The sequence below is a fragment of the Trachemys scripta genome, chromosome 3 (assembly GCF_013100865.1).
Source record: "Trachemys scripta elegans isolate TJP31775 chromosome 3, CAS_Tse_1.0, whole genome shotgun sequence".
Lineage (NCBI taxonomy): Eukaryota > Metazoa > Chordata > Testudines > Emydidae > Trachemys > Trachemys scripta.
Genome location: NC_048300.1, coordinates 157,599,573 through 157,617,424, shown reverse-complemented (window position 1 = coordinate 157,617,424; position 17,852 = coordinate 157,599,573). Strand labels below are relative to the sequence as shown.

Here is a 17,852-nt window from a genome sequence, read left to right as displayed (position 1 = left end):
AATGTTCTCGGATCAGGTCACTTAGTCTCTCTGCGTGCGTCAGTTTCCTCATCTATAAAGGGGATAAAACACTTATTGACCGCACATTCACCCTGGTCAAGCAGCGTGTGACCCTCACACAGAACGTTCTATAGAGCGAAGTGCCATTGTTGGGATCAGTGAACATATCTCCTGTTGGGTCACTGATGGGTTTCACAGAGCACGGTACCTTCAGCCTGTCAACGATACCCAACATGCATTCTTGTTCAGCCTAGCCGTGTTTCCAAGATAAACGCTGGCACCTCCCAGCTCTAGAGCCTGGCTTCCCGAGTGTCACGGGACGCCCTGGTGCCAGCTATGCCTGCGCAAAGGGTCTTCCTTGCTGTCACAGGAAACCCTCCCTGCAAAGCTCAGGGCCAGCTGAGGACCCCTGGCACAGGGGACTTTCTTGGATCATGTCTATGGCCTGGTCTACACTTGGGGGTGGGTGGGGGCGATCTAAGATACGCAACTTCAGCTACGAGAATAGCGTAGCTGAAGTTGACGTATCTTGAATCGACTTAGAATCACTTACTTCACGTCCTCGCAGCGCAGGATCGACGGCCGCCGCTCCCCTGTCGACTTCGCTTCCACCTCTCACCGTAGTGGAATTCCGGAGTCGACGGCAGAGCGATCGGAGATCAATTTATCGCGTCTACACTAGACGCGATAAATCGATCCCTGATAGATCGATCACTACCCACCGATCCGGCAGGTAGTGTAGACGTACCCTATATGTACAGAACTGCAGCTGTACTGATGCAGGGCCGCTGCAGAACGTCTGGTGAAGACAGGAGAGACCTCTCCTGTCGGCATAATAAAACCACCTCCGTGAGCGGCAGAAACTTCTCCCGCCAACATAGCGCCGTGCACACAAGCGCTTAGGTCGGTGTAACTTATGTCGCTCAGGAGGGTGGTTTTTTCACACCCCTGAGGGATATAAGTTCTGCTAACCGAGGCTGTTGTGCAGACATAGCCAGTCAGTAGTGGGCAGGAGGCATTCCAGTGGAGGGGGGGACAGATTATGTGCCTGACTGATCTGCAGCTGCTGGAAGGCCCATAGGGGCTTTGAGCAGCTGGATATGAGTTAGGGAATGCTGAAGGCTGCCCCGATCAGTGCAGAACTAGACCCCAGAGACTCCAGGATCAAGAGGGTGCACTCCCCCCTCTCAGGCCAGCTGCCAGGCGTGGCATGGGCTCAGGACTGGGCTTCTGTTCCAACTGTCTCAAGAGGACAGGACGGTGGAAGCCAATCAAAACGCAGTTGTGTGACAGCACACTGAGATGCTCCTGAGAACCTTTGAGATCTTCAGGGCACTGTTTTGGGTCACTCTTCCTCTGTAACAAAGATAAGGTCCATGGTCCAAATCATTCAGCGCCATTTCGATACACAGTTACCTATGCAATATTATGCTGTTGCAAGACTCCCGAGTACATCCTGAAGACTCCATTCTGACTTGTTTTCCCAAATAGTCCCACAATGACTCAGTGTGCATGAAATGATGCAATTCTGAAGGGAATCATTAGCTCCATGGCTATGTTACCCTCGGCCATCCTCCAGCTTCAGCCCGTGTGGCCGTTGATTGTGTTGTTGTTGTTTCATGCAACTCCCGTCGCTTTACGCACTCAGGGCTGAGAGGGCCAGGTCTCGGGCGAACATTCTTTCTGGGGATATCTCACCAAATCTGATTACTTCAGCGAGTGTTCATGCTAGCGCTCTCCTCTTAGTCATTTAGGAATCAGGGGGGAGGGGGAGAAAAGGGCCAATCTGTTTTCCATTAGATGATAGCAGACGTGACAGTATTACAGCATTGCTGAGCTGGTGGACGTTTTCAGTTAAATCCTTTCTATTGTCCCTGAGATGGTGAATGGGACAAGCTGGGAGCTTCTTCCCATCAGCTCAGTGAAAAGATAGAGTAGGATTTCACTGAGAACTCTCCGGAGGAAACACCTTCTTTGCTATCATTTGTTTGTTCTCTGTGCTGTCAGTGGCTCTGACCCCACATTCACAGGAGAGAAAGAGACAAGCTCTCAAGCCATCATAGAGATTAAGGCCATTGATGTCTCCCTTGGTGATGGGAGAGGAAGACCCTCAGCTCCTCAAAGGTGCTCAGCTCCATGCAGGATCAGGCCCTACGGATTTTCTGTTTGTCTGAATTAAATCATCGTTCCCAGTGTGGGTCCTTCTAACAGGCCGTAAAGAATTGGATGTGAGGTGTCGAAAGGGCATTGATTTGGGGTCTTCTGGCTTGAGCACATTCTCCAGATGCTGCAAGCCCATTGCCGCAGCAGCCTGGCACCGCTAGCTTTTTAAAACACTGAGAAGTCCTAGGCACTGACGTGATTTGCAGCCTTGCATCCCAGAGCCTTTCCGTAACGGCATAGAAAATCACCTGTTCTCTCCGGGAATCTCCTCGGCCCCTCTAGAACTGTTCTCTCCGGGAATCTCCTCGGCCCCTCTAGAACTGTTCTCTCCGGGAATCTCCTCGGCCCCTCTAGAACTGTTTTTTTAATGGGCCTCAGAGTGCTTTGCAAACAGTCACTAATTATATTTCACCACATCCTGTCCTATTAGCCCAGTGGTCCCCAAACTGTGGGGCACGCCCCTCCAGGGGAGCACAGAGGAAAGTTTGGGGGGGCACAGTGGGGCCCAGGCCAGCCCCCACAGGAGATGGGGAGGGATCACCACCCAGCCCCACTCTGGCCCTCAGCCCTGCCCCCCAGCCAAGACCCCAGCTTTGGCTCCCAGCCCCAACCGCAGCCTGGCCCCGGCCTCAGCCTCCAACCGCAGCCCAACTCCTGGCCCCCGACCACGTCCTGGTTCCCGGCCCCACTCCCACCGTGGTTTCCACTTGCAGTTGCAGCTCCTGGCCCTGGCCGCAGCCCCATCCACTGTCCCAGGTGCAGCTCTGGCCCCATTCCCTGCCCTGGCTCCTGGGGGGACATGGACAGATTACATTAAGGGTAAGGGGGGGGTGCAACGTAATATGCTTGGGAAACACTCTATTAGCCCCATTTTACAGACTGGTAAACCAAGACCCAAAGTTGAAAGTTGTTTAATGCCTTGTCACCCAGTGGCAAAGCCAGGAATAGAAGCCAGGTCTCCTCACTCCCCAGATGCTGTGCCAAGCGTTAGACAGCATGCCCTCCCCCTGTAACACACGGTTATTTTCATTTAGCAAATCAAAGCATGATTCTTTTGTTTTATTCTTAGCAGCACGTTGCACCACTGGAAACCTTTTAAAATGAAATTTATCTTTCTTGGTATAACTACCAGACGGTCTTGCCTTTGTAATTCATTCTCCTCACAGTTTATAACCTAATTTCTATTGAGTGTCTTGTTTTTCTTTCCCTTAATTACAAAATGAGATCATTCAAATGAGTATTGGCGCTCAGCAGGTTGGGGGTGGGGGGCAGGGACTTACTTCACCACAGACTAAGCCTAAATATAGCATCTCAGGTTACGTCAGAACCATTCGCAATAGAATGGCAACAAGTTGTCGGTTATTAATGCGTCTGTATCTTCCAGTTGGATGGTTTGGGGACAAGATGTAAAGCGAGATTCTGAGCCCTGGCGTTGCCTGCAAGAGCCGCTGCCCCCTAGTGCCATCCTCGTACATGGGAGGAGTCAAGCAAGAAGAGCCATTGGGCCAGAGTCGTCTTCTGCTTACGCACAATAAGGAGGTGACGTTACTCCAGCGTACATGAGATGTGAATCAAGCCCCCTGACTTCAATTAGATGTCGCGTGTGACCAGAAGCAGCGTTTGGGGGGACATCCGGAGTCATGCTTCTTGACTTGTACTGAACATGCCCACCTGGACCGAGCATTCTTAGTAACACTGCTGAAGCAGGCTACCCTAATTCTGCCCCCCCATTATCGGCAGGCACTGCTTGTCTCTGTGAGGAAAAGCTCCTTACATGTGGACCAGGACCTAGAGGTGCTAGCACTGCTGTCTCCACTAACTCCAACCCTGAGGGATTACATTCTGCCTAAAACAACAACGAACAAAATCCCACTGCAGTTGCGCTGGATACCATGTTATTCTTCACTTCCTGTCCTAAACAAAAGCCCCATCCTTCAAACTCGTATGGTCATGAAAAATTTCATTACATGTAAGGGCTACTCAGGTAGTTGGGGGATTAGCCCCTATAGTGCAGGGCTGGCTCTGCAGTGTTTGGGGCCCAATTGTGTTCCCAAATAAGGTAGAGGCCAAATTCACGTGTAGGGTCCTTTAAAGAGCAGCCACTTTTCACCCCACAGTGAGTTTCCTGACAGTGATGTGTGAAGTGAGAGAAAGAACTGGGGGATCCTTTGAAATGCAGGACACTGTGCAAATGCAATATATTAGCTGACCGTTGATAATATAGAAATATGTCCAGATGCAAGGACAATAGGTGATTTTTTTGATTAAAGGGATATTGGAAAAATCAAACCAGTTTCTGATCTTGATTACAGCAATGTTAATCCAGAGTAATTCCACTGAAACCTATGGAGTTACTCTGGATTAACACTGGGGTACATGGATCACAGTCTGGCCCAGTATCTCTGGTCTTGTCCCCACCCGCGAAAGAATGAAGTTTGAAGGTTTAAACATATGCAGTTGTTACACATATCGTATTTCCGGTCTTAGAAAATCTCAGGGGACAGTGATCTGGAAGAAGATGGTAGAAATAATCAGTTTAATTGAAACTAAAGACATGCAACTAATATAAAAAGATGAAAGCGTTTTTACTTTGCCAGCTTTAATATGAGCACTATTAGTAGCAGCTGCATTTCAACCCATTTTGCAGATTGACTTGGAGAAGTGCTCTCTGAAACTTTACCATTTAATTGCATAGGGTACCCTATAATTTAGGGGGCTGAGCATGATATAAGAGGCTCATTAAATCAGGACATTAACCATGTCAGAAAGTAAATCAGTTCCTTTGTTGCAACCAATTTTTGCTACCCTACAATCACTATGGTAAATTGTTCACATGAATTGCAGCAAGGGAGGACAGATGGATGGATACAGACAGAGAGAGAGAGAGAGTCTCAGATTAAAAATAGTTGTTATAATGCAGTTAAATTAATTTAATAACAGCAGAGCGGGGCTCTTAATGTGCCTAAAGCCAGGGAAGAATTCCCCAGTGCAAGCAAATGTACAGGGCTGAGATAAAAGGCCCAGTGCTACCCCTCTTGCAAGTGCTGGGCTGCTCCAATTTTGGAGGCTGTCATGGCCTCCCTCCCCCGCTGTAGCCCAGTATATCAAGGGTACAAAGCTACCCTTGTCCTTATTCCCGCTGGGGTGCAGCACAGAACTGGACCCATCTCTGCTGAGGCTGTTTCTTCACATTTGGACTAGTGTGAATATAATGAATTAACTCTCGTGACGGTTACATGCTGGAAATCTGCTACCCTGTTGATTCATTCTATTATGGTCATTAACTAATGGAGGTGCTCCATGCAGAATCCGGGCCCCATTGTGGTAGGTGCTGTACTCACACACAGGAAGACAAGAGAAGAAAAGGTTCTGTTCTATGTATTGTCTTGCCTGTCTCTCACTCTGACTTTTTCATCTGCATGGTTTGAATGTTTTGCTTTCTTGGATTTCACTGTCCTCTCCTCCCCATGAAAGATCTCCCTTGGCACCTGATTTCTCTCTTTTTGTTGGTGGGTAATCAGTCAACATTTACAGCTGGAATTCATGCATGAACCAGGAACAGCTCTGATGGGTCAGGATCCGTGGCTAATGGCCAATTGTTACAGCAGCAATGGGCAAGCAAATGGCTAGCCGTGCTCAAAGAAAGTTTAATAAACGTCTTTTTAGTTACTGCAACATGTTGAGTAGAAATGCCACTTGGCACAATCAGAAGACGCTTAGAATCATAGATTCCAAGGCCAGAAGGGACCATTGTGATCATTTAGTCTGACTTCCTGTAGGACATAGAACTTCCCCCAAATGATTCCTAGAGCGGATCTTTTAGAAAAACATCCCATCTCCATTTAAAAATGGGCAGTCATGGAGACTCCACCATGACCCTTGGTAAATTGTCCCAGTGTTTAACTACTCTCACTGTTAAAAACGTATGCCTTATTTCCAGTCTGAATTTGTCTAGCTTCAACTCAGAATCATAGAAATGTCGGACGAAGGGACCTCAAGAAGTCATCAAGTCCAGCCCCCTGTGCTGAGGCAGGACTAAGCAAACCTAGACTATCCCTGACAGGTGTTTGTCCAACCCTGTTTTTAAAAGCCTCCAATGATGGGGGATTCCACAACCTCCCCTAGAAGCCTATTCCAGAGCTTAACTGCCCTTATAGTCAGAAAGTTCTTCCTAATGTCTAACCTAAATCTCCCTTGCTGCAGATTAAGCCCCTTACTTCTTGACCTATCTTCAGTGGACATGGAGAACAATTGATCATGGCCTTCTTTAGAACAGCTGCTAACACATTTGATGACTGTTATTAGGTCCCATCCCCCCCAATCTTCTTTTCTCAAACGTGCCCAGTTTTTGTAAACATTCCTCATAGGTCAGATTTTCTAAACTTTGATCATTCTTGTTGCTCTGCTCTGGGCCCTTTCCCATTTGTCCACATCTGTCCTAAAGTGTGGCACCAAAATTGGACACAATGCTCCAGCTGAGACCTCACCAGTGGTGAGCAGAGCAGAACAATTACCTCTGGTCTGGTGTCTTATAGACACTTTCAGCCACTGGTTCTTGTTAGACCTCTCTCTGCTAAAAGGGGGCAGGTTTGGATCTAACAATTCTTTTATTGTAAGGCTACAGTCATGCAGCTTAAATCCTGACCCTTTACATCCCGAGTAACTCCAGTAAATTTAAGTTAAACCAGTGTGAGAGGAGAATTGGGACCATAGGGTCCAAACCTAAACTGCCCTATGCAGGCAAGCAAGGTACAAGCACATCTTTAAAATTATGTGGCAGCACCACCATTCACTACAGAGCACCAAACCATATGAGCATAAACCTAACTGGGACAATGGGCCACTTGGTCTGTGTTGGGCAGTATTCAGCAGTAGCTAGAAGCAGGCCACTCCCACAGGTCACTGGACCTCAGTTCCAGGGTGTTAGCCATATGCCAGGAAAGTGGCTCCCTGTTACCAGCTCTCGCAATTTGATAGCAAGTCTCACAAAAATTGGTGTTTTTCTTAAAGCACTAGCTCCTGGAGTCATGTGATTCCATGAAAAGCTCAGATTCCATTGAAAGCCCGCCCCCCATAATTCTAACACCCAGAGAAGAGTAAAACCTGATTCCAGAAGGTTCAAAAACAGAAAGGAAAATAAGAACAATGCAACATTCATTATTTTTTAAAATCTCATGATTTTGAGGGCCCACTCTTGATTTTTGAATGCTTTGGGTTGGCGATGCTGATGGCTAGTGGGTCGGTACACAGCAAAGAACCACATGAGCATAGACCTAATTTGGACATGGGTTGAGCAATATTCAGCAGTAGCTGGAAGCCCCACTGGTCACTGGGTCTCAGTTCCAGTATGGACGTGAAGGTCTGGTGCTGTTGCCCCCACCCCCGGCTATCCGTGACCCTTGCAAAGCTCTTTCACTGAGCCTTTCCTCACAGGCTCAGGATTGGGTCCATAACATAGAAAATGCATTTCGATACCAAATGAAAAACATGTCTCACACAGCCTGTCATTCCTTTCTATGACTAGTGGAGGAGAATATTTCATTTGGCAAACCAGTCAGACTTACAGAACCTGTCCCTAATCGCATTAAGAGCTCTGAACTGTAACACATTTGTAACTCCAGGTGATTTTGCTCTGTCTTTTTGGACTGTGACCAGACACAAAATGCCCTTTTCCTAGATTTGGATCCAACCAAAATTGAGGAGAATCAGATGTCAGTAAGTACTTTCCAGTCTGATCTTTACCCAGGGGTATCACAATATGCTTCCGCTTTTTGTGTAGAGATTTGCTTTTAAACCACGGGCTCTTTTTTACATTAAGCGCATATCTCCTCCTAGTTGTCATGCATCTTTTGTGGCACATGTTATGCAGAGGTGTGTGGAAGTATACCCCATGTTTTATCAGCTAAGTTGTGAGGCTGGGAGTTGATTCCTAGGAGACAGAGCGAAACTCGGTAGTTAGATACATAGACACAACTCCTCTTGTCTTTCCATGAGAATTAGGTTCTTAAGTTGCTTTCAAAAAAATGTAACCCCCAGCTTTAAATGAGGCAAGCAAAGATGCTCCCTGCGCTCCATCTGGGAACCTACAAATCTGATCTTGCGAGGTGCAGAGCCCACCCCAAAATTTCAGTTCCTATTGAAATCATATGTCCAGCATCCTCCAGGATGGGGCCCTAATTTCCCTGCTAGGAAATTTCACATCCTGTCTTTACTAGTGCTTCTGCCCTTGCTACCAAAGGTGGGGCTGTAATAGGGCTACCAATCAGTGCAGATACAGCCCTTGAGCTGCACAGGGGGCCTCACCCAGGGATCAGAAAGGGGAAAATTATATTTACAATTTCCAAAAAACAGCCTTTTTAGTTAGTACAAAAATCCAACTTCTCTCTCCTGAGGAAATCTCATGATGGAAATTTAAGCATTAAATAAGGGGGGTTGATCTGTAGTTCTCATTGATGTTAAGGACAGTTCCACAGCCAATAGCCCGCAGGAAACGTTGTAAGCTGGGCCCCCTAGCCCTAGGTGGGAGGAATTTGCTTCGCTAAAATAGAACCCCCTAGATGACAGGGCTTCAGAATTGAAACCCATAACTTCAACCTCATGCCTGGGTGCCATCATAAGACTGATACTATAAACAATTTATGGCTGGGGCTTTAAAGCTCAGATATGTGAATTTTCTCTTTGCTGACAGATTTATCACTTTCCACCAGGAGGAAAATTGAAGCAAGAATGGAACAGCATCGCTTCACTGAGTGCGGAGCTCCGAAAAGAGTCAGCAATAGAAAAAAAAAAAGCCTTGTGCTGTATATTTCAAGGTCTTGCTCACGCCAGATGGTGGTCATATCCAGTTCATCGCACAAAAGAATACGGGGAAGTCTTTGATGGTGGTATTGATCTATCTAACCTCTTCTGCCCCACAGCTCTGGTTTATGAAGGAGCACAGAAAAGAAGGCTGTTTGGGGCCATCTGAGATAGGTGTTCATCTCTACCTCCCTCCCCCGCCCCCAAATGGGGAATCGATGCCTGATACCAGAGGACTCCCTGCTTTAGCGGACAGAGGCATAACAAGGGCCAATGGTTGGAAGTTGAAGTCCGCAACATTCAAACTGGAAATAAGATGCAAATTTTTAAGTGAGGGCAGCCAGCTATTGAAGTAGCTAAAGAAGAGATGTGGTGGATTGTCCATCACTTGGAGGCTTTAAACCAAGACTGGACGTCTTTAAAGTATAGGGTCTAGTTCAAGTTGCCAGGCTCAATGTGTGAGTCACTTAGGGCTTGTCTACATTACCTGCTGGGTCAATGGGCAGCTATCGATCCAGCGGTGGTTGATTTATCATGTCTAGTCTAGACACCATAAATCCACCGCTGAACGCTCTCCCATCGACTCCGGTTCTCCACCAGGGTGAGAGGCACAGGCAGAGTTGATGGGAGCACATCAGCTGTCGACCTACCGGAGTGAAAACACCATGGTAAGTTAGGGTAACCAGACAGCAAATGTGAAAAATCGGAATGGGGGGGAGGGCGGAGGGGGTAATAGGAGCCTATATAAGAAAAAAGACCCAAAAATTGGGACTGTCCCTATAAAATCGGGGCATCTGGTTACCCTATGGTAAGTAGATCTAAGTACGTCGACTTCAGCTACGTTAGTCACGCTCTCCCCCCAGGGTAGACCAGGCCTTAGTGAAATTCCATGGCCTGTATTAATACAGGAGATCAGACTAGCTGATCACAGTGGTCTCTTCTGGCTTTCATATCTATAAATCTCCATTACCCAGATGGGGATTTGCATTCTGCAAAGTTTCACCAGAGAGATCATCTATGTAACTAAATACACACAGGTGTGTGCACGCAGTTAATCTAGTGAGGAAGGGTAGCAGAAATATCATGTCTCTGGAGCAGTGAATTCATGTTCCAGAGAAAAACAGAAGGACAAACCAGCAGCACATGAGTAAACTTAAATACAACCGAACAGCTCAGTATTTTGTCTTTGTCCTTTTCCACACGATTCGAGATTTTTTTTTTATGTCCTGGAAAATCAATTGTTAGGGCCCAAAAAACAATCTTTACATTATTACATATAATCTTTACAGTATTTCCACAGTACAAGTACTTATGTACTGGTGTCAATCTGGAGTAACTCTAGAGAAACCAGTGCAATTAATCTGCATGTACTAACTATTCAGCAATGGAAGCAACCAGAATCTGAAGGCCAGAGCACATGTTACTTCTGATCCAGGCTCTTAAAGACATTAAAAAAATCCTAGGATAGAGCTCCCATTGGGGTATATTCGTGTAACTCTTCTGAAGTCAATGGAGATCATCTGGTGTCATTTGGTGTCCTTACTGACTGTAGGGTGACCAGACAGCAAGTGTGAAAAATCGGGATGGGAGGTAATAGGAGCCTATATAAGAAAAAGACCCAAAAATCGGGACATCTGGTCATTCTAACTGACTGCTTAGAGCTACAGTATTTTACACCAGTTGAGGATCTAGTGGGAAGATGATCGACCCAAATAAATTCAAATTGGAGCTGATCCGGAAGTGGTTTTTTGTTCCTATGAAAAATTTAAATAAAAAAACAAAGTTTTTGTTTTTATTGGAATTTTTCTTCAAAAGTTCAGGTTTTCATTAAAAAAAAAAGAAGAAAAGAGACTTTTGCCTCAGAATGACAGTTTCAGTTTTTCAAATAAAACCTCCCCCAAAAATAGAAATTTCCCACAGGAAGCTCTAATTTGACCCCCCCTCCCAAAAGCCCTATTTCTTCAAAAAACATATTTTGAATAAGAATTATGATGAATTCTAACACAGCTGTTGCTCTCACCTGCTTACTGCGCAGCTCGAACGGCTAGTCAAAGATGGAGGCAGGCAGGGCACATTTAGTATTTGCAGGGACAAATACCTAAGAAGAGACAGAGACACAAGGTGGATGAGGGAATATATTTTATTGGACCAGCTTCTGTTGGTGAGGGGGACAAGTTTTTGAGCCACACAGAGCTCTTCTTCAGGTCTGTGTAAGGTACTAAGCTTATCTCTCTCACCAGTGGAAATTGGTCCAATACGAGATATTGCCTCATCCACCTTGTCTCCCCGTCTTGTGTCTCTAATAGCCTGGGATCAGCATGGCTACACCAACACTGCATATAAGAAGAGACACAGAGTTTAGGTGCTTGCTAGGTGCTGAGAGGACCCTGCTAAGAGGTGATGAGTGCCATCAGCTTTCTGCAGCCTGGACCAGGGAAGAATCTTCGGCATTAGCAACAGATGCTCAAGAGGGCTCCTCCTATTGGGAGTTGCGGGCACTCAGTGACTCGAAGGACTGGATGCCCTGTCTCACCTCTATTGAGATATATGCACCAGCTGTCATAGGTTTAATAACCCTCGCTGCTATTTATTGCCCTGCTCACTGAAAGGTTATTCTCTATGAGCCTGCAGAGAGGAATCAAAACACCACCATATGAGAGCACTGTCACGTCTACAGCCCTCTGCTGTTAACCTTTCGTGCCTTCTTTCAAAGGGGGAGGCTTGCTCAAGACAACGCACGGAAGACATACATATTTTATATATTTAAAAATGGAAAGAAACCCTCAACAAAGATGAGGAATTGTTTCTCTGTGTCAGAATAGCATACATCAAGCAGCGGGAAAACCACTAGATCATATAGCAAAGTGCATATAATGGGCCCAATTCAGATTTCTTTGAAGTAAATGAAATCACAGAATTTGCCTTTTTTAGAGTGGCTGCGTTGGTGACAGGTTTTGCTAATGCATGTTACTGTTCAGGGCAAGGTAATACCTTTTCTGTTTAAAGGTTTACTGCAGAAGAATGTCAAGACAACAGATTCTTGTCTGATATTCTTCTTTCATTAGCTCCAAGCCATTTCTTTAAAAAAAAAGTGTTATCACAGGTTTGCAACTGGAAACAGGCATTAATGTTACAGCTGGGCCCATGCTGCAAAGTTTAGACCCACAGCAGGCACTCCAGTGCTGGAAATGTTTGGACCCAGGATTCTGGTCTGACTGCCTGTAAGGAGTTGGACTCACCCCTGTGGTGCCTCCTGCTGGTTGTCTCCAGGAATCAGATAATTTTCCAGCCAGGAGCACCCTTTGCAGGCCGGTGATCTGCCTTACCTCACTCTGCCCTCCAGGTCCCTCCCAGGATCCCAGTGCCCCTTCACTGGGTTTCTGTCCCTCTTGCAGAATTCCTCAGTCTCAGGGTCTCCCCCACAGGGGAACCCCCACCAACTAACCCCACCTCACTGTACGGCTACTGCCAGTCACCATCTAGCCCCACTCCCTGGGGCAGACTGCAGTAGATGCCACTCATCACAGGCAGGGTTGGGCTGGACCTGCTGCCTCTCTCTATAGCTGGGCTGCCCCTCTGCAGCCCCAGTACTGGTCTTAGGCCCTCAGCTAGGCCCACAGCCTGGGGGTTTTCCAGGCTGGAGGTCCCCAGCTCCTCTAGCTTCCCCCCAGCCCTGCTCCACTCCCAGTACCCTGCTCAGCTCCCTTGCAGCCAGGCCCTTCTCTCTACAAGCAGAGAGAGACTGTCTTCTTGAGCTCCAGGCTCAAGCCTTTATAGGGCCAGCTGGGCCCTGATTGGGGCCTGCTTCCCACTCAGCCTGGGCGGTTCTCCCAGCCCTCCAGTCTCCCCAGGCTGGTTTTAACCCTGTCAGGGCTGGAGCGGGTCGCCACCTCGCTACACTGCCCGTGATTAGGATATCCCAGATCACATGGGTTTTCTCCTTTACGCACAGTCTGACAGATGGTGCAAATGGAGATAGCTCACCGCCTCAAGCAGGAGTCAGTTATGTTCTAGGCAGTCAGAAGGCATTTCCTGAGCACTTTCTAAAGCCCCTGATCTTGCACACAGGTACACTCTATGCAACCAACCTCATGAAGCCTTTTTGTAGTCAGTGGAGCGTGGTGTGGTCAGAGGGGTGCATCTGTGCGCAACTCATTGTCAGAGGGGGGGCAAAAGTACTATAGGAATTGAATTGCTGACTTTAGGACTAATCTGTCTGTCTGTCTCTCTCTCTCTCTTTTTTCCCCAAGTTCAGCCATTTTTCAGATAACATAGGGAGCAGGCTGAGGAACCTCTACAGAGCAGCTACATTGCTCCAATGAGAGGATCTAATGTGTTCGGAGTTCTGTTATGTACGGTTATTATTTCTATTCCAGTAGTGCTTAGGCGCCCCATCTGGGACCCAATCCCATGGTGCGAGATGTTGTAGAGAACATTCCACTCCCCCCCTCCCATCCATTCAGCAGGTTTCCAGCACGCACACCAGTCAGCTAATAAGGTTGCCTCATTGAAATGACATTTAAAAGGACACAATCAGGTTACATTTGGCACCAAATAGGAATAAGCCTGTACAAACCCCAAGACCAATAGAAATACATCTGTGAATTCAAATAATAATAGTGCTGCCCCATTGCTGAGCCGTAGCAGATTTCAAGGCCTTGCAGGTCAGTTTCCTGTTAGAGGAGAAATTGGTGATAGAAAAATATATTTTGATGGGCAAAAAGCGTGAGTTCCAATCATGTTAGCTCAACCCTAGCCTAAGGGGTAACCTAGACTCCAACGTGGCCAGCTAACATAGCTTGAATCACATTAGCTCACATTTAGCAGGGCTTTTCAATCGTGTGCAGCTAACTCAACTGAGCAAACCATTGCAACACGCCCCCTCCTTCCACCCAGCAAGTCAGGGCTGCAGAGGGAGGGTATTTTCTGAGTGCGATGTGTTTATTTACAGATAGCAGTTCCCATTCGTAGCTCGGAGATGGTCACATAAACAGCACAGGAAAGTCCCTCTTGCATAAACCTCTCTACTGCCCAAGAAACAGCAGCCTTTGTCCGCCTTCTCTCTGCAGACAATTCCCCCTTCCTCCTCAGCCCTCCCCCGGCCTTTGCACCAAGGGAGCCTCACCAAAGAACCACACGGTCTCCACAGGTGGGCCTGGGTGACAACTCTCCTGGGTGCAGTTGTTTTGTAACACAAAGACACCTCCGAGCTTTAATGGCCAAGGAAAGAGCGTTAACTTACACAATGTCTTTAATGAGCATCTGGGCACGTCTGCGTCAATGATCCTGAAATGGGCTCAATGTTAGCATCTTTTGCCATGACAACATGGACATCTTTAAATATGTTGCTCATACAATTGCAGCCTAATCGTTGCATCATTGCTCTAGAACAGTGTTTCCCAAACTTGGAACGCCGCTTGTGTAGGGAAAGCCCCTGACGGGACGGGACGGGACGGTTTGTTTACCTGCCGCGTCCACAGGTCCGGCCGATAGCAGCTCCCACTGGCCGCGGTTTGCTGCTCCAAGCCAATGGGAGCTGCTGGAAGCGGTGGCCAGTACGTCCCTCGGCTCGCCCCGCTTCCAGCAGCTCCCATTGGCCTGGAGCAGCGAACTGCGGTCCCTGGGAGCCGCGATTGGCTGAACCTGCGGATGCAGCAGGTAAACAAACTGGCCCGGCCCGCCAGGGGCTTTCCCTGCACAAGCGGCGGAACAAGTTTGGGAACCATTGCTCTAGAGAACGAAGAGACAAATATTTTAGGTATCTGGCAATTGTCACAGACCAAACAGGCTGGACGTTGTTGTTGTTGTCGAACAGAAGACAAACAAGACCATGTTAATAGATAGTGCCATAGCAGCAGACAGAAATATACAAAAGAAACAAGAAGAGAAGATAGAGAAGTACGAAGAACTCTGTCAAAAATCGCAATGACTATGGAAATCTAGAATAAAGATGATCCCAGTGATTACTGAAGCTCTTGGAGCAATCCCTAAAGTTATGAATGAGATGCTCAAGAAGACATTAGTAGAGCCCTGTGCAGATACAAATTTATATCAGCAAATAGAAATCGGTATCCACTGAACCGCAGGGCTCTCCAGGAACCGCAGTGGTGAAAGAAGCAAAACGTGGAGCCATCGCTCCCAGGAGCCAGCGCCCTGCGCCGGCAGCTCCTTTGGTGCAGCTCTACCATCCCCAACCCTGCCCCCAGCCCTGTCCTCCGGTGCAGCTGTACAGACCCAGACAGGAGAGACAGTCACACAGACAGCTGCGTGGAAGGGACGGGGGCGGTACAGCTGTACCGGAGGAGCTGCCGGGGTGGGGCAATGGCTCCTGGGAGTGACGGCCCACATTCTGCTCCTTTCACCACTGTGATTCCCAGGAGAGCCCTGCCATTCAGGGGATACCGATTTCTATCCGCGGATATAAATTTGTATTCGTGCAGGGCTCTACATGTCAGGAGTCCCAGATATCATGATCAGTGACCTCCAAAAGACAGTGCTCACAGGCAATGTAAGAATTCTAAGGAAAGTCAAAGTGGAATGAGTGCATTTGAGCATTTAGAATACAGGAATTCTGCAGAGATTTTACCAAGACTCTTGACTGCTAAAACCTATGGAGCCAGCGCCTTGTCAGGATTAATTGGTGGCTCATGGGGAATTTGACAGTAACTTTCTCCCCTTATGCTTCAAAGTCTTTTATGTTGTGAAGGATGTTTTTGTTTTTTAAAATCCCCATGATGTAATACTGAGGAATAATAACAACAATACCCACCTTGTTCTTAAGAAGAAATAATTACAGTCCCAGATCCTGATGTAAATCAGGGTAACTCTACTTATTTCAAAGTCTATTTTGTATCCATTAAAGGATTTGATCTGAGACTAAAATTATTTCTTGAAATTGTTAAACATTATCTGAATTAGTAGGCAAATGTTTACTTCAAAGAATGCTACTTACAATATTTTTACTAATGATATCCTGAATAGCAGCAGAATTCAAAGGCATTTGACCTTGTTCTTCAAGGCTCTTTTCAACACCTCCCATCCAGTCAAGCATTTCATCCAAACCATCTTGCACGCTTAGGGAACGAGTCAACGTTATCTGGAGCTTCTCATTCCGTTCATTCACAGACTTGGATAAACTGTCATATCTGCCAACAATGTCATCTGAAAGAAATAAATAGAAAGGAAATCACTAAAAGTTTCCCCTTACATCTCATAAAATCATTGAGCCCAATCCTACAGTTCTAACTCTGTTTTTGCTCAGTCCTCAGTGGAGAGTTCTCTGAAAACATTCGTTCAATGGGCAGTGGCAATTAAAAAAGCTAAACAGAATGTTACAAACCATTAGGAAAGGGATAGATAACAAGACAGAAAATATCATAATGCCACTGTATAACTCCATGGTACGCCCACATCTTGAATGCTGCATGGAGTTCTGGTCACTCCATCTCAAAAAAGATATATTATAATTGGAAAGGGTACAGAGAAGGGCAACAAAAATGATTAAGGGTATGGAATAGCTTCCGTATGAGGAGAGATTAATAAGATTGAGACTTTTCAGGTTGGAAAAGAGATGACTAAGAGGGGATATGGTAGATGTCTATAAAATTATGAATGGCGTGGAGAAAGTGAATAAGGAAGTATTATTTACTCCTTTATATAACACAAGAACCAGGGCTCACCAAATAAAATTAATAGGCAGCAGGTTTAAAACAAACAAAAGGAAGTATTTCTTCACATAATGCACAGTCATCATGTGGAACTCTTTGCCAGGGAATGTTGTAAAGGCCAAAACTACACTGGGGTTCAAAAAAGAATAAGATAAATTCATGGAGAATCGGTCCATCAATGGCTATTAGTCAAGATGGTTAGGGATGCAACCCTATGCTCTGGGTGTCCCTAGCCTATGACTGCCAGAAGCTGGGAGTGGAGCACAGGGGATGGATCATTCGGTAATTGCCTGTTCTGTTCATTCCCTCTGAAGCATGTGGCATTGGCCACTGATGGAATACAGGATACTGGTCAAACCCAGTATGGCCATTCTTATGTTCTTATAAGACAGACTTCAGTGCGAACCTGCCAAGATAAGGACCTCAGGATTTGCCCCTTGACAATACACAATCAAAAGGCTGGATCTTCAGTTATGGCCAAGGAGCACATAGGACAACTCAGGGTGGGAGCAAAAGGTGGCTTAAAGCTTCCTTTTGCACTTCCCATTCCTGAAGCAACTGTTTGCAGGGCTGGTACCTGGGTACTCTAACTTATGACAGCTGTTAACAGCTCCAAAGGACTGAAACAGCAGCTAGGTATTAGTGAAGTATAGGGCATCCCAATCCCACACTTTTTCCTCCAGCTATGCCCCTTGCTGTCATCAGAGTAGGATGATGACATAAGAACTTGTATACCCACTTTACACAAGGAGATGATCTGTCTTGTTCTGGAGTGAACCTCCCAAGGCTGGATACATTATTGGCCAGAATGCACTGGTTGTGTGACCCAAAGTGACCACATCATCTTGGAGGATCTAATTCCTAATGTATTAGCTCATCTAATCCATCCCCTTCTCTTTGCAATTGTACTTTAAAGAACATTTACTTATGCCTTGTCTCCTTTAATTTTAATGTCTCAAGTAATGATGATTCCAACTATTATTTAGACAGACTATTCCACAGGCTAATACATGTCATTAGTGGAAAGTTTTTCCTGGTAATCAGATTTTTTCCTCTTTCTTTTAATTTCACTCAACTGCTCCTAATCATAACTCTCACTATTTTCTCTCCTTCCTTAGTGTTTACCTGTCAAATATGTTAATTAGTTGACATGCCCTGCCCTTTGCAAGGCCAATTAGTCAACTTCTTAAATTAAAATATATTTTACAGTCCTCTCATTTTCAA

The 17,852-nt window shown here is 46.3% G+C and overlaps 1 protein-coding gene across 30 annotated transcripts in view; it reads right to left on the bottom strand.

Moving 5' to 3' along the window:
* DST (dystonin) overlaps positions 1–17,852 on the bottom strand; it is a 539,328-nt gene that overhangs the window by 204,877 nt on the left and 316,599 nt on the right. For all 30 annotated transcript variants that reach the window (XM_034766279.1, XM_034766278.1, XM_034766280.1 and 27 more), the window contains one exon: positions 15,914–16,122. In XM_034766279.1, the coding sequence (XP_034622170.1) occupies positions 15,914–16,122 (209 nt within the window). The remainder of the gene's footprint in view (positions 1–15,913; positions 16,123–17,852) is intronic.